The 17,153-nt window shown below is 44.1% G+C and overlaps 1 protein-coding gene across 3 annotated transcripts in view; it reads left to right on the plus strand.

The window, feature by feature from the left end:
* Nucleotides 1–277: 277 nt before the first annotated feature.
* LOC139175588 (sodium/calcium exchanger 1-like) overlaps nt 278–17,153 on the plus strand; it is a 31,314-nt gene continuing 14,438 nt past the window's right edge. For 2 of the 3 annotated variants that reach the window (XM_070766754.1, XM_070766755.1), the window contains exons 1-4: nt 512–2,022; nt 11,541–11,680; nt 11,912–12,000; nt 16,514–16,613. In XM_070766754.1, the coding sequence (XP_070622855.1) occupies nt 527–2,022; nt 11,541–11,680; nt 11,912–12,000; nt 16,514–16,613 (1,825 nt within the window). In that variant the 5' untranslated portion in view covers nt 512–526. Of the gene's footprint in view, nt 2,023–11,540; nt 11,681–11,878; nt 12,001–16,513; nt 16,614–17,153 lie in introns of all 3 variants that reach the window. The other variant, XM_070766753.1, reaches the window with a different exon arrangement.

Below are 17,153 nucleotides of genomic sequence, written 5' to 3' on the forward strand. Positions count from 1 at the left end.
TGATGGGTGGACTTCAACTCCCAGAATTCCAGTATGGCTGGACTGGGGAATTCTGGGAGTTGAAGTCCACCCGTCTTTACAGTGGCCAAGGTTAGAGAAACGCTGAAGAGATAACGTTGGGGGCCATCTTGGGAGTGTTGGCCCCCAACGTCTCCATCAATGATCCCACCATGCCGAGTCTTCTGAGAGACCCCAATTATTCAGCTGTGAGTCATGGGCTCAGTAACCCTTTTTCTTTCCTTTCTCTCTCTCTCTCCTCAGAGTCGCCATCTCCATCATGTCTCCACTGAAGACCTCAGTCGTGCTCTTGGCTCTATTCCTCCCGTCGCTGTTGGCCACAGTGGACGATTCCTTGGGCCCGCCCAGGATGGGGTCATCTTCTCCAGATGGTGGCAACCGTAGCGCCAAGTGTCAGGAGATCATCGAGTGCCAGGAAGGTGTGATCTTGCCTGTGTGGCTCCCCCAGAATCCTTCCGTCGGAGATAAGGTAGCCCGGGCCATCGTTTATTTTGTGGCCCTCATCTACATGTTCCTGGGCATGTCCATCATTGCCGACCGCTTCATGGCCTCCATCGAAGTCATAACCTCGCAGGAGAAGGAGATCACCATTAAGAAACCCAACGGGGAGACCACAACAACCACCATTCGCATCTGGAACGAGACGGTCTCCAACCTCACCTTGATGGCCCTGGGGTCGTCCGCCCCCGAGATCCTCCTTTCCATCATTGAGATCGTGGGCCACGGCTTTCACGCAGGGGACATGGGTCCCAGCACCATTGTGGGCAGCGCCGCTTTTAACATGTTCATCATCATTGCCGTCTGCATTCACGTGGTCCCTCAAGGCGAGGTACGGCGCATCAAACACCTGCGGGTTTTCTTCGTCACCGCGGCGTGGAGCATCTTCGCTTACATCTGGTTGTACCTCATCTTGGCCTGGTTCTCTCCCGGCGAGGTGGAACTTTGGGAAGGTCTTCTCACCTTCTTGTTTTTCCCAGTTTGCGTACTCCAAGCTTGGGTGGCTGACCGGAGACTCCTCTTCTACAAGTACGTCCAGAAAAAGTACCGGGCAGATAAGTCGCGAGGTCTCATTATCGAGAGCGAGGCTGACATCGGCTACCCAAAAATGGACATCGAGATGGATAACTCGCTCAAGGAAGGATCGGAAGGTCCAGGGGATACAGGTAAGGATCAAGACGAGGAAGCCCGCAGGGATATGGCTCGGACCTTGCGGGATTTGAAACAGAAGTACCCCGAAAAGGACATGGAACAACTGATCGAAATGGCCAACTACCACGTACTGGTCCAACAGCAGAAGAGCCGTGCCTTCTACCGCATCCAAGCAACCCGTATGATGATTGGAGCAGGGAACATCCTCAAGAAACACGCGGCCGACCAGGCCCGCAAAGCGATCAGCACGCAAGAAGTCCAGGTGGAGGAAGACGAATCGGTGACCAGGGTTGGTTTTGAGCCAGCTCATTATCAGTGCTTCGAGAACTGTGGCTCAGTGGTCCTGACCGTGGCCCGTCAAGGAGGGGATCTGGCCTGCGTCACCGTGCGAGTGGACTTCCGTACGGAGGACGGAACTGCCAACGCCGGCTCCGACTACGAATTCGCGGAAGGTACCTTGCTCTTCAAGCCTGGAGAGACCCACAAGGAAGTGCGGGTGGGGATCATTGACGATGACATTTTCGAAGAGGACGAGTATTTTTACGTCCACCTCAGCAATGTCAGGGCAGCCTGGGCCCAGCCCGGGCCAGAACCTCCTCCGAAAGCTTGCCTCGCGCCCTCCAAGATGGCCACTGTGACGATTTTCGACGATGACCATGCCGGTATCTTTACCTTTGAGGGACCCTCTAAGCGAGTGAGCGAAAGCGTAGGCGTGGTGCACATCAAAGTGTTGAGGACCTCGGGGGCCCGTGGGCGAGTGGCCATCCCCTACCACACCATCGAGGGCACGGCGAAAGCCGGAGAGGATTACGAGGAAGTGGCCGGCAAGGTGGAATTTCAGAACGACGAGACGGTGTAAGATAATGGCATGGGGACACTCCCGATGGGAACGGCGGGGAGGGGAGGGAAGGACAGCGAATGTTCAGGAGGAGGGAAAAGGGGTTAGGGGCATAGTTCCCTCTAAGCTGAGCAGTGAGCAATCGCTCACTTAAAAATCATCATCAACTCAGAGTTTTCCAAACCTGCCCAGAAGCCGAGAGGGAAAGAGTGAGAGGGAAGGAGAGAGAGAGGAAGAGAGGAAGAGAGAGAAACAGATAGAAAAAAGAGAGGAAGGAAAAGAGAAAGAAAAAGAATGGGAGTAAGGAAGAGAGAAAGAAAATCAAAATCTATTTTGAAACTAGCTCATTTTGATATTGATAGCGTTGCCCTATTATGAGCTCACTGTTATAGACACACAGTACAGTATTTTATTTTGAAATTCTCTGAGGCAAAACAGGGTGGGTTTTTTATTTGTTTGTTTGTTTGTTTGTTTACTTACTTACTTACTTACTTACTTACTTACTTACTTACTTACTTACTTACTTACTTACTATTTCTATGCCGCCCAGTCCCAAAGGGACTGCCGTTCAGACACTATACTTTTCCGCCTACCCCCGAAAAAAATTAGAGGGAACACTGGTTAGGGGTATAGGAAGTCCTTGGCTTATTTTATTTATTGATAAAATTAGTTTACCGTCATGTTCTGTCCAACAACTCTGGGCAGCGTACAACATTTAAAAAAAAAAAAGGAAATATTCAAACGGTAAAAAAGACAGAAGATTAAATACATTCACAAATGACTTAATGATCACCATTGGATCGAGAATTACGGTTGCTAAGAAGGAGTTAAGGGATCCCGATTTTATGATGTCTTTTAGCCACAGTTGTTAAGAGAATCATAACAGTTGTTAAATGAATCAAGATGTTGTAATCTAGGTTCTCCTCCTTTGAAGCCGGCAAGGAAAGTCACACGGGGCAATTGCGGGATGCGAGGATGTTTCAACCGTCATAAATACAGGCTGGTTTTACGACATTTCTTGCAGTTGTTAAGTGAATTTGGCTTCTTTGCTTGTCAGAAGGTGCAACCCTCGTAAGTTTGAGTCCATTGCCAAGTGTCTGAATGTTGAATCACGTGACGACAGGGAATGCTGCGGCCGTCGTTAAGTGTGAAAAATGGTCATAAGTCGCTTCCCCCCGGCCCAGTGCTGTTGTAACTTGGAATGGTCACTAAATGAACTGCTGTTAGTCGAGGACGATTCAGAGGACAATGAGGAGCATGGCCTTTTTGGTGGTGGCAGCACCACTGTTCAGTTCAATGGCTTTTCCTTCATTGCAAATATTTCTAAAACAGTGGATATAGTAGTCATTTCTCGAAACCGTTACTACCGGTTTGTGTGTGTGTGTGTGTGTGTACTCGCGCAATGTGTGATGTTCCTGGCGGTTGGGCGGAGCCTTGTAAAACCAGCGCTACCAGTTCTTAGAAGCAGGCCGAAGCGGGAGCAACGACTGCTGACTGGACAGTCCCTTTCCAAGCTGGAAATTATTAAAAAAACCATCATCAGTTTAATGTTTCCAAATGTGAAATAATGCACTTGGGGAAAAGGAATCCTCAATCTGAGTGTTGTATTGACAGTTCTGTGTTAGCAAAAACTTCAGAAGAGAAGGATTTAAGGGTAGTGATTTCTGACAGTCTCAAAATGGGTGAGCAGTGTGGTCGGGCGGTAGGGAAAGCAAGTAGGATGCTTGGCTGCATAGCTAGAGGTATAACAAGCAGGAAGAGGGAGATTGTGATCCCCTTATATAGAGCGCTGGTAAGACCCCATTTGGAATAATACTGTGTCCAGTTCTGGAGACCTCACCTACAAAAAGATATTGACAAAATTGAACGGGTCCAAAGACGGGCTACAAGAATGGTGGAAGGTCTTAAGCATAAAACATATCAGGAAAGACTTCATGAACTCCATCTGTATAGTCTGGAGGACAGAAGGAAAAGGGGGGACATGATCGAAACATTTAAATATGTTAAAGGGTTAAATAAGGTTCAGGAGGGAAGTGTTTTTAATAGGAAAGTGAACACAAGAACAAGGGGACACAATCTGAAGTTAGTTGGGGGAAAGATCAAAAGTGAGAAAATATTATTTCACTGAAAGAGTAGTAGATCCTTGGAACAAACTTCCAGCAGACGTGGTTGGTAAATCCACAGTAACTGAATTTAAACATGCCTGGGATAAACATAGATCCATCCTAAGATAAAATACAGGAAATAGTATAAGGGCAGACTAGATGGACCATGAGGTCTTTTTCTGTGGTCAGTCTTCTATGTTTCTATGTTTCTATCCAGTTCCCAAATAACTATAGATTTTGTTTTCTTCTTTCCCGGAACCTTGAGGTCTTAAATATCACATACGTGCCCACTCCCGTGCTTCAAATTACTCCGTTTTTATTTCCACTCCAACTATTACGTGTTTCGTTATTAAATTTTTCCAGCTTTTGGTACACCGTTTGTCAGATTTAACTGTTTTTAATTTTGTTTTAATGGTTTTTTCGGGCAGGAAGGAGTCGGCTGCTATGGGAATTATGCAGCGGTAGATGATAAACGTTTATAATAATCAAGAAAATATATAAGCCACAGTAGCAGGGCAGCTAAGGATCCGTTTTTGGTTCTTTTTACTACATACACGTACAAAATGTTCGGGTTTTTTTCTTCCTGATTATGATAGAAACTTCAAAAACTTTTGTGCACATTTAAAAAAATTTTTTTTCCTGATTTTAATTTCATTTTTCAAGAAGGGTGAGAAAAGCATCATTTTTTAAAAAAACACATAAATAAGCAGGTTTATGTTCACGTAATGACTTTGGGCCTATCATTCTTCCTGGTCCAGCCAACCCTGCAAGGCTGTTGTGGAGAAATTTTAGAGAAGAAAAATGAAGATTTAAAAAAAAAAAAGATGTGGGAAGGAAATATACTTCATGATTTATTTATTTATTTATTTATTTATTTATTTATTTATTTATTATTTATTGGATTTGTATGCTGGCCCTCTCCGGAGACTCGGGGCGGCTAACAGCAACAATAAAACAGTGTACAATCGTAATCTGATACTAGAGATGATTAAAAAACCCATTAATATAAAAAACCAAACAGACATACATACCATGCATAGAATTGTAAAGGCCTAGGGGGAAAGAGGATCTCAGTTCCCCCATGCCTGACGGCAGAGGTGGGTTTTAAGTAGTTTACGGAAGGCAAAAAAGGTGGGAGCTATTCTAATCTTCGGGGGGAGTTGGTTCCAGAGGGCCGGGGCCGCCACAGAGAAGGCTCTTCCCCTAGGTCCCGCCAAGCGACATTGCTTAGTTGACGGGACCCGGAGAAGATCCACTCTGTGGGACCTAACTGGTCACTGGGATTTGTGCAGCAGAAGGCGATCCCTGAGATAATCTGGTCCGGTGCCATGAAGGGCTTTATAGGTCATAACCAACACTTTGAATTGTGACCGGAAACTGATCGGCAACCAATGCAGACTGCGGAGTGTTGGTGTGACATGGGCATATTTGGGGAAGCCCATGATTGCTCTCGCAGCTGCGTTCCGCACGATCTGAAGTTTCCGAACATTTTTCAAAGGTCGCCCCATGTAGAGAGCGTTACAGTAGTCGAGCCTCGAGGTGATGAGGGCATGAGTGACTGTGAGCAGTGAGTCCCGGTCCAAATAGGGCCGCAACTGGTGCACCAGGCGAACCTGGGCAAACGCCCCCCTCGCCACAGCTGAAAGATGTTTCTCTAATGTGAGCTGTGGGTCGAGGAGGACGCCCAAGTTGCGAACCTTCTCTGAGGGGGTCAGTGATTCTCCCCGCAGGGTAATGGACGGGCAGATGGAATTTATTACTGACAAAGTCCTTGGCTTATGACCACAATGGGAGCCAGAATTTCCACGGCTAGGCTAGGAGACTGTTAAGTGAGTCAGACGCAATTTTACAAACCTTTTTGCCGCGTTTTTTTATGAGAATCAATGCAGAGTGCCGGGCAGATTTTGTATATTGCATGAAAACAAGGTGCCCCTTAATGTTATTTTATTGCTGTTTTTGACAATAGCTTCTGTGCTGCTGAATTGTATTGATGCTTCGTGGCTTTCAGAGTCATAAAAACAGCCATAAAGTCAACATACATCAGACATAATCAAATAATATTTAAATAGAGCAGTACAGGTAGTCCTCAATTTACAACGTACCTGGTACAAGAATCAGATAGATGAGGGAAGGAGGGAAGGAAGGAAGGAAGGAAGGAAGGAAGGGGAGAGAGAGTGTAGTATGGATAGATACACCTGTATGGGGAAAGAGAGAGAGAGAGAGACAGAATGAGTTAGATTAGAATGAGATAAATGGAATGGAATTGATAAAGACAGACAGATAAAATGAGATAGATGGAATGTGATATAGTTTGATAGAAATATTTCAGATTTCAGATTTAATTGGATTTGTATGCCGCCCCTCTCTAGGGACTCGAGGCGGCTCACAGAAAAAACAAGAACAATAATAGCAATCCAATTAATACATTAAAAACAATCTTTAGAATTCTAATTAAAATAACTATCAATATCATTCATTCAACGATTAAACTAATGTGAGAGAGAGAGATGGAATGAAAAAATGATAGAATAGAATTAGATTGATAGTAGAATAAAATGAGACAGATGAATAGATAGATAGATGATAGATGATAGTTAGATTGATGGATGGGTAGATACATAGAAAGATAGAAAGATAGAAAGATAGAAAGATAGATAGATAGAAAGATAGATAGATAGATAGATAGAGAGACAGACATAGATAGATAGATGGATAGATAGATAGATAGATAGATAGATAGATAGATAGATAGATAGATAGAAAGGTAGGTAGGTAGATAGATAGATAGATAGATAGATAGATAGATAGATAGGTAGACAGACAGACAGACAGACAGACAGATAGATAGATAAAAAGGTAGGTAGGTAGGTAGGTAGGTAGATAGATAGATAGATAGATAGATAGATAGATAGATAGATAGATAGATAGGTAGAAAGGTAGGTAGGTAGGTAGGTAGAAAGATAGATAGATAGAAAGGTAGGTAGGTAGGTAGGTAGGTAGGTAGGTAGGTAGATAGATAGATAGATAGATAGATAGATAGATAGATAGATAGATAGATAGATAGATAGATAGATAGATAGATAGATAGATAGATCTCCTTATTAAGGTCATGTTTAGTGTTGACACTCTACCCTGTTATTAAAAATATGCAAGTGGGACTCAAGAGTTGGTTCAGTTCGTGACCCTTTACCCGATGCTCAGAGACACCCTCGGTTTCATGCTCAAAAACCACATCCACTTGTAACAAAAACAGCCAAAGCCACGGCTTCGAAAACACACATCCCGTCCCCCCTCCCTTCGACCAAGCGAAGAGGCTTCACACCGCCACTCCAAGCCTCTGACACATGGCATTAATTTCTGGAAGCGCTCAATCTTCCCTCTGCCAAAGCATCGCCTCACAATTTGACAGAGATTGACCTAATTGGCGAGAGCAGCGAGGGGGGGCACGCCGGGTCAACAGGCGGGTGTGAAAAAGGGGGAAGACACGGAAGCCGGCGGTGCCCCAGAGCGGAAAGGAGATGGTGTGAAACAGGGCCGCCGTCCTGGCACATGGGAAGGGTGCCGTGAAGAGCCAGGGGAAGGCGCCAGACTGTGACTTCAGGAGGCGCAGAAAGTTTTAAGATAGCAACAGGACGACAAATGCAGCCCCGTCCATCAAAAATAACACCCACCCTCCTTTAACCTACTTTGGGCTTGTTTTGGCAGGCCTGGATAAAACCCACGAGAGTTTTCTGTATCTTTTGACGTCCTTTGGGAGAGAACTCATAAAGACAGGGGAGAAAATATAATATTTATTTATTTATTCATTCATTCATTCATTCATTCATTCATTCATTCATTCATTCAATTTTTATGCCGCCCTTCTCCTTAGACTCAGGGCGGCTTACAACATGTTAGCAATAGCACTTTTTAACAGAGCCAGCCTATTGCCCCCACAATCCGGGTCCTCATATATATATATATATATATGTCACATGTTTTTTTTGCTGAATTTGAAAATTAAGGGAGACTAGGATAGATCTATTTCGGCCTTATTTTGGCCTCATCAGCTAGCCATACCCACTGGGACTTGAACCTGCAACCTTTGCCTTGTAAGGCAGAGAATTATCCTCTCTAGGCTACAGTATCCAATCCCTTCAGCTCTGCACCAGGGAAAATATATATATATATATATATATGTAGATTGTTCTGAGTTCGGGTTTTGCCCTGTGTAATGTTTATATATATATATATATATACATACACACACACACACACACACACACACACACACACACACATATATATATATATAAAAAAAATATAGTAACATATTACATATGTTATATGTAACATATAATAATGACAACTAGTGACGGAACGCTAGTGGATGACTGTTTTTTAAATATATATATATATATATATATATATATATATATATATATATATATATATATATATATATAGGGATTTTAGAAATTAAATTATATGTTTTTAGTACAGTGGTCCCTCTACTTAAGAACTTAATTCGTTCCATGACCAGGTTCTTAAGTAGAAAAGTTTGTAAGTAGAAGCAATTTTCCCCATAGGAATCAATGTAAAAGCAAATAATGCGTGCAAAACCATTAGGAAAGAAATAAAAGCTGGGAATTTGGATGGGAGGAGGAGGAAGAGGAAGAGGAGGAGGACAGTCGCTGCCCAGAGCGAAGGGAGCGTTTCTTTTCTCTGGGCGCTGGCAGAGGTTTATTCCCTCTCCAAGCGCCCAGAGAAAGGAAAATGCTTCGTTCGCTCTGGGCTGCCAAAGCCTCCTTAAGCGCCACCAAAAGGCTCCTCTGGCAGCCCAGAAAAGCCCGAGACGGCTGGGATTAAAGGGGGAATGGCAGGAAACTGGCTGGGCCTTCGTGCCGCTCTCAAACTTCCTGGGAAATTTTTCCGGACTCGGGTTGTTAAGTAGAAAACAGTTCTTAAGAAGAGGCAAAAAAACTTGAACACCCGGTTCTTATCTAGAAAAGTTCTTAAGTAGAGGCTTTCTTAGGTAGAGGTACCACTGGACTGAAGTTTTTTTTAGAGTGTTTAATATTTGATTTCTTACTTTTTTTCGTATTTACTTGTTGTGAGCCGCCCTGAGTCTCGGGAGAAGGGCAGCATAAAAATCGAATAAATAAATAAATAAATAAATAAATAAATAAATAAATAAATAAATAAATAAATAAATAAATAAATAAATAAATAAATAAATAAATAAATAAACAAACAAACAAACAAACAAACAAACAAACAAACAAACAAACAAACAAACTGATTTTAGAACTGACTTTCCAGAAGTTTTGCCAGTCCAGAGGGGTTGAGCAGGGTCGAGGTCACCAGGAATCCTGGCTATAAATTCCCCGCGTATCTTAATCCTCTTAGGCTATCCATATATCCATATATATATTTTCCCTCGCTCATCGGAAAGGACCTCCAGGGACAAATGTCTGCCTTGTCATTTCTTCGAAGTGTGGCCATCAAATGGCTGCCGACAGATATTCACCCCTGGGAACCGGAGTAAAACTCCGTGGCCTCCAGAGAAAGTTGAATAAACTCAGAAACTTTTTTTTCCCATTGCCTGGCGGCCACGAATGAAAAAATGCAGATAAATTATCCTCGGCGCCTAACAGGGAACGCCTCTAGGAGGCCCTCAACTTATAACCCCAATGGGGATCGGGATGTCCGTTGCTAAGCAGGGCAGGTGTTCAGGGAGTTGGACCTGATTTGATGATCCGCCCAGGTTGTTCAGCCAATCAACGCAGTTGTTAAGTGAATCGTGGTTTTGTTAAGCGAATCCAGGCTTCGCCCGCTGGCTTTGAGGGTCAGCAGCCAGGCGGGAAAGTTTCAAGTGTTGATTGCGTAATCACAAGAGGCTGCATCCGTCATAAATCTGGGGAAAAGGAATCCTCAATCTGAGTATTGCATTGGCAGTTCTGTGTTAGCAAAAACTTCAGAAGAGAAGGATTTAGGGGGAGTGGTTTCTGACAGTCTGAAAATGGGTGAGCAGTGTGGTCGGGCGGTAGGAACAGCAAGTAAGATGCTTGGCTGCATAGCTAGAGGTATAACAAGCAGGAAGAGGGAGATTGTGATCCCGCTATATAGAATGCTGGTGAGACCCCATATGGAACAATACTGTGTCCAGTTCTGGAGACCTCACCTACAAAAAGATATTGACAAAATTGATGGGCTACAAGAATGGTGGAAGGTCTTAAGCATAAAACGTATCAGGAAAGACTCAATGAACTCCATCTGTATAGTCTGGAGGACAGAAGGAAAAGGGAGGACATGATCGAAACATTTAAATGTTTATAAGGTTCAGGAGGGAAGTGTTTTTAATAGGAAAGTGAACACAAGAACAAGGGGCCACAATCTGAAGTTAGTTGGGGGAAAGATCAAAGGCAACGTGAGAAAATATTATTTCACTGAAAGAGTAGTAGATCCTTGGAACAAACTTCCAGCAGACGTGGTTGGTAAATCCATAGGAACTGAATTTAAACATGCCTGGGATAAACATAGATCCATTGTAAGATAAAATACAGGAAATAGTATAAGGGCAGACTAGATGGACCATGAGGTCTTTTTCTGCCGTCAGTCTTCTATGTTTCTATGTTGCCTCAATTTTGATTACATAATGCTGCAACAGGTTGTAAGTGTGAGGACTAGCCCGAAGTCACTATTTCAGCGCCACTGTAACTTCGAATGATCACAATCTTACAAGTGGTTGTAAAGTAGAAGATTAATAATAATAATAATAATAATAATAATAATTGATTAGATTTGTATGCCGCCCCTCTCCGCAGACTCGGGGCAGCTCACAACAGTAATAAACAACGTACAATGTGACAAATCTAATGTTTAAAAGACAACATGTTAAAAAACCCCAACATTTAAAAACCATGCAACACAAGCATACCGTACATAGAACTATATAAGCCTAGGGGAGATGTCTCAATTCCCCCATGCCTGGCGATATAGGTGGGTCTTAAGCAATTTACGAAAGACAAGGAGGGTGGGGGCAGTTCTAATCTCTGGGGGGAGTTGATTCCAGAGGGCCAAGGCCACCACAGAGAAGGCTCTTCCCCTGGGGCCCGCCAGACGACCTTGTTTAGTCGACGGGACCCCGGAGAAGGCCAACTCTGTGGGACCTTATTGGCCGCTGGTATGACTGTGGTTTTATACGCCAGGCAACCGACTGAGGATCTAAGACTTACAAATTCTTTGCCGCTACTTCAAAGTTTCTTTTATCATCACTGGAAAAACTTGGTTATGCTCTGTGTTATTTTTTTTGCTTTCCAAAAAGCTGGAAAATATAAAAGGCATTTAAAAAAAAATGAAAGTAGCAAATATTTTGGCGGTAAAGTGTTTGTCCTGCCTAACTTTGACGATGTTGGAGTGTGAGTTTGGTTTCTTTCTCCCTGTCTTAGAAGATACATCGAGATAAAAATTATCGACGACGAGGAGTATGAAAAAAATAAGAATTTCCACCTGGAATTGGGACCTCCGGTTATTCTGGACATCGGACTCCGACACGGTAAGGAGGGGAAGATGAAAAAGGAAGAAATTGGCCATCCAATTTTCACTTAAATCCGGAGAAGTTAGAGAGAATCTCTTTGAATTCTCTTTCTCCACCCGTTATGTAGCTAAGGGCTACGTGGACTCTTATCTAACCATTCCCTAAGCAGCATCTCTTTCCTCCGTTGCTCAAGGTCTTTCTCCTAGGGTCCGTTACAACGTTGATCTGTTTTTCCCTGTCCTGTCCTAGGTGACACCAACGAGAATCAACTGCCCGCAGGAGAGAAGGGGAAAATTGCCAAAATGGGGTACCCCAGTTTGGGAGAAAATGCCAAACTTGAAGTTATCATTGAGGAATCTTATGAGTTCAAGGTAATAAAAGACTCTCCATCCCTTTCTCCCTCTCTCTTTCTCTCTCTCCCTTTCTCCCTCCCTTGTTCTCTCTGTCTCCGTTTCTTTCTTTCTCTCTTTCTTTTCCTCCCTTCCTCCCTCTCTCCCTCTCTGTGTCTCTCTTCCTCTCTATGTGTCTTTCTTTCTCTCTCTCTCTCTTTCTCCCTCTCTCTGTCTGTCTGTCCCTCCCTCTCTCTTTCTGTGTCTTTCTCTCTCTCTCTCTGTCTCTCCCTTTCTTTCTTTCTTTCTTTCTTTCTTTCTTTCTCTCTATCTCTCCCTCCCGCTTCTCTGTCTTTCTTTCTGTCTCTCTCCCTCCTTCTCTCTGCCTCTGTCTCTCTATCTGTCCCTGTTTCTCCCTCCCTCCCTCCCTTTATCTCTGTCTCTCTCTCTCTGTGTGTGACTGTTTCCCTCTCTGTGTGCTTCTCTTTATATCTGTCTCTGTTTCTCCCTCCCCCCTCTGTCTGTCTCTTTCTCTCTCTCTCTCTCTCCCTTTGTCTCTCTCTCTGTTTCTCTCTCTCTCTGTCTCTTTCTGTCTCTCTGTCCTTCCCTCCTTCCCCCTTTGTCTCTGTTTACCTCTCTCTCTCTTTGTCTCTGTCTCCCTCCCTCTCATTCTCGCTCTCTGATTCAAACTTGTCCAAGTCTTCTTCAGATCCGTCAATCCCAGTTCTCTTCTCATCAAACACAGGTAGGCCTCACTTTAGCGATCCTTTGATGTTACGATGGCACCAAAAAAAGTGATATAAGACCATTTTTCACCCTTATGACCGCTGCAGCACTCGCGTAGTTAAATTATCAGAATTCAGACGCTTGGCTGCTGGCTCATTTATGACGGTTGCAGTGTCACATGATTCCCTTTTGCGACCTTCTACTATGTAAAGTCCATGGGGAAGGAAGAGCCAGATTCACTTAGCGACCACATTTCTAACTTATCCACTACAGTCATTCACCTAACAAATGTAAGAAAATTCATAAAATGGGACCAAACTCACTTAACGAATTTCTCACTTAGCGACAGAAAGGTTCGTAATTGTGGTCGTAAATCGAGGATTGTATTAAGACTGTATTGCAGTCTTAAGCACATTATTCCTTGCAATAAATTCCGGGTTCTGATAGGGACAATTAATGGAAACGCAAGCAGAGGGGATAACAACTGTGGTGATTCATGGTGGAAGTGATGTGCTGGTGCCTGGAGGCTGTTGGGGCCTGGATGGGTGTCAACAGACTCAAACTCAACCCGGATAAGACGGAGTGGCTGTGGGTTCTGCCTCCCAAGGACAATTCCATCTGTCCGTCCATCACCCTGGGGGGGGAATTATTGACCCCCTCAGAGAGGGTCCGCAACTTGGGCGTCCTCCTCGATCCACAGCTCACATTAGAAAACCATCTCTCAGCTGTGGCGAGGGGGGAGTTTGCCCAGGTTCGCCTGGTGCACCAGTTGCGGCCCTATCTGGACCGGGACTCATTGCTCACAGTCACTCATGCCCTCATCACCTCGAGGTTCGACTATTGTAATGCTCTCTACATGGGGCTACCTTTGAAAAGTGTTCGTAAACTTCAGATCGTGCAGAATGCGGCTGCGAGAGCAGTCATGGGCTTACCTAGGTATGCCCATGTTTCACCATCACTCCGCAGTCTGCATTGGCTGCCGATCAATTTCCGGTCACAATTCAAAGTGTTGGTTATGATCTTTAAAGCCCTTCATGGCATCGGACCAGAATATCTCCGAGACCGCCTCCTGCCGCACGAATCCCAGCGACCGATTAGGTCCTACAGAGTGGGCCTTCTCCGGGTCCCGTCAACTAAACAATGCCAGTTGGCGGGTCCCAGGGGAAGAGCCTTCTCTGTGGCGGCACCGGCTCTCTGGAACCAACTCCCCCCGGAGATTAGAACTGCCCCTACTCTTCCTGCCTTCCGAAAACTCCTTAAGACCCACCTTTGCCGTCAGGCATAGGGAAACTAAACATCTCCCCTGGGCACGTTAAATTTATATATGGTATGTTTGTGTGTGTGTTTGCTATTACATGGGGTTTTCTTAAATCATTAAATATTTTAATTAATTGGATTGTTGTGACTGTTTTACTTGTTGTGAGCCGCCCCGAGTCTTCGGAGAGGGGCGGCATACAAGTCCAACTAATAAATAAATAAATAAATAAATAAACAACTGCAGCAAGAAAGGTCGTAAAATGAGACAAACCTCACTTTAAAACCGTCTCCCTTAGCTGCAGAAATTTTGGGCTCAGTTGTTGCCGTAAGCCAAGGACTACCTCTATTTCTTTTTAAAAAATATTTCTCTTTCATTCCATGCCGTGTTGTGCTCCCTTACTTTGATCAGATGCGACATCGAAAGCAAAACAATTGCTAAGATGAAAAGATAAAGAGGACTCATTGTATTACAAGACGTGGGGGAAGTTTTATGGATGGTTAGAAGATGAATATAAATAAAGAAGTTTGAATATACAGTGGTCCCTCTACTTACGAACTTAATTCGTTCCGTGACCAGGTTCTTAAGTAGAAAAGTTTGTAAGAAGAAGCAATTTTTCGCACAGGAATCAATGTAAAAGCAAATAAGGCGTGCGATTGGGGAAACCACAGGGAGGGTGGAGGCCTTTTTAACAGAGCCAGCATATTTTCCCCACAATCCAGGTCCTCATTTTACCCACCTCGGAAGGATGGAAGGCTGAGTCAACCTTGAGCCGGTGATGAGATTTGAACCGCTGACCTACAGATCTAGTCAGCTTCAGTGGCCTGCAGTACAGCACTCTACCTGCTGCGCCACCCCGGCTCATTGTTGGTTTGTTTTACATATTACCAAACCCAACTAGTTTTGTACATAGTACTAACAGAAGGCAGGAGGAGAAGTAGGGAGAAGGAGAGAAAGTAGGTTTAGAAAGAGAAAGACGAAGGGAAGGGAAGAAGAAATTGAAGGGGTCCAAAGACGGGCTACAAGAATGGTGGAAGGTCTTAAGCATAAAACGTATCAGGAAAGACTTCACGAACTCCATCTGTATAGTCTGGAGGACAGAAGGGAAAGGGGGGACATGATCGAAACATTTAAATATGTTAAAAGGTTAAATAAGATTCAGGAGGGAAGTGTTTTTAATAGGAAAGTGAACACAAGAACAAGGGGACACAATCTGAAGTTAGTTGGGGGAAAGATCAAAAGCAACGTGAGAAAATATTATTTCACTGAAAGAGTACAGTAGTAGATCCTTGGAACAAACTTCCAGCAGACGTGGTTGGTAAATCCACAGGAACTGAATTTAAACATGCCTGGGATAAACATATATCCATTGTAAGATAAAATACAGGAAATAGTATAAGGGCAGACTAGATGGACCATGAGGTCTTTTTCTGCCGTCAATCTTCTATGTTTCTATGAAAGAAGGAAGGGCTGTATGAAATGGAAAGGGAAGACGGTTAAAAAAAGGCAACCTTGAATTAACAAAGCAATAAGACATTACATACATATACAGTGATACCTTGTCTTACGAACTGAATTGGTTCCAGGACGAGGTTCGTAAGGTGAACAGTTCGTAAGACTAAACAATGTTTCCCATAGGATTCAATGGAAAAGTAATTAATGCGTGCAAGCTGAACATTCACCCCTTTTGCCAGCCGAAGCGCCCGTTTTTGCGCTGCTGGGATTCCCCTGAGGCTGCCCTCCATGGGAAACCCCTCCTCCGACCTTCCACGTTTTTGCAATGCTGCAGGGGAATCCCAGCAGCGCAAAAACAGGCGCTTTGCTGGCAACAGAAGTCCGGAGATGGGGCATCCCAACGACGGCGGCGGGTTCGTAAGGTGAAAATAGTTCGGAAGAAGAGGCAAAAAAATCTTAAACCCCGGGTTCGTATCTCGAAAAGTTCGTATGACGAGCAGTGTTCCCTCTAATTTTTTGGGGGGGGTGGGCCAAAAAGTATAGTGTCTGAGCGGCAGTCCCTTCGGGACTGGGCGGCACAGAAATAATAAATAAATAAACAGACAGACAAATAAATAAATAAAAAACCCACCCTGTTTTGCCTCAGAGAATTTCAAAATAAAATACTGTACTGTGTGTCTATAACAGTGAGCTCATAATAGGGCAACTCTATCAATATCAAAATGCCACTTAAATAGTTGAGCTAGTTTCAAACTAGATTTTGATTTTCTTTCCCTCTTCCTTACTCCCATTCTTTTTCTTTCTCTTTTCCTTCCTCTCTTTTTTCTATCTGTTTCTCTCTCTTCCTCTCTCTCTCCTTCCCTCTCACTCTTTCCCTCTCGGCTTCTGGGCAGGTTTTTAAGTGAGCGATTGCTCACTGCTCAGCTTAGAGGGAACTATGATGACGAGGGGTTCATAAGACGAGGTATCACTGTATAAGGAATATATGTATAAAGATTTTGCAAAAGAATGAGATGAAAAACAAGATGATAAATATGTGAAAATGTCTGTATGAGAACAAAAATGAAAAAAAAACACACACACCCCCATTTCACCTCTCCTCAACCTCTTGTCCTCCAGAGCACAGTGGACAAATTGATCAAGAAAACCAACTTGGCGCTTGTGGTGGGAAGCAGCAGTTGGCGCGAGCAGTTCGTCAGCGCTGTCACGGTCAGTGCCGGTAAGAGAACTGAATTGAATGGACACAATGATTTTTTTTCCTGCAGTGCAGAAGCCCTTCACATCCATGCAAAGCAGCAGAGAGAACACTAGTACTGCTGCTATTACTACTACTACTATTACTATTTATTTATTTATTCATTCATTCATTCATTCATTCATTCATTCATTCATTTGTCAAACACAATTGCAGGTATAGGTTTAAACATAAACAAAGGAAGTTAAGTACAGATAAATGGGGACATTAAGACAAGGATGGTAGGCCCACATGCACACTGACCTCTTAAGCATGGGGTGAGGTCGAGTGGAGGGCATGGTCGTCTGCTGCGGTGACATGGCGTTCCTTTCGCTCCTGCGGGGGGGGGGGGAACGCTGAATCCCCACTGTTTGGGGGTTCTGATTCAATTTTGAATCAGCCCAGAACCTCGCTGAAGGGGAGGTGAAGAAGGGGACTGGTTGGAAGTCCATTTTGGGATCGGCATACCCCACGGAGGACTGTCCAAGAGCCTCTACTGGCAGCGGTGTGAAAGCGGCTAACCGC

This window comes from Erythrolamprus reginae, chromosome 13, assembly GCF_031021105.1.
Source record: "Erythrolamprus reginae isolate rEryReg1 chromosome 13, rEryReg1.hap1, whole genome shotgun sequence".
Classification (NCBI taxonomy): domain Eukaryota; kingdom Metazoa; phylum Chordata; class Lepidosauria; order Squamata; family Dipsadidae; genus Erythrolamprus; species Erythrolamprus reginae.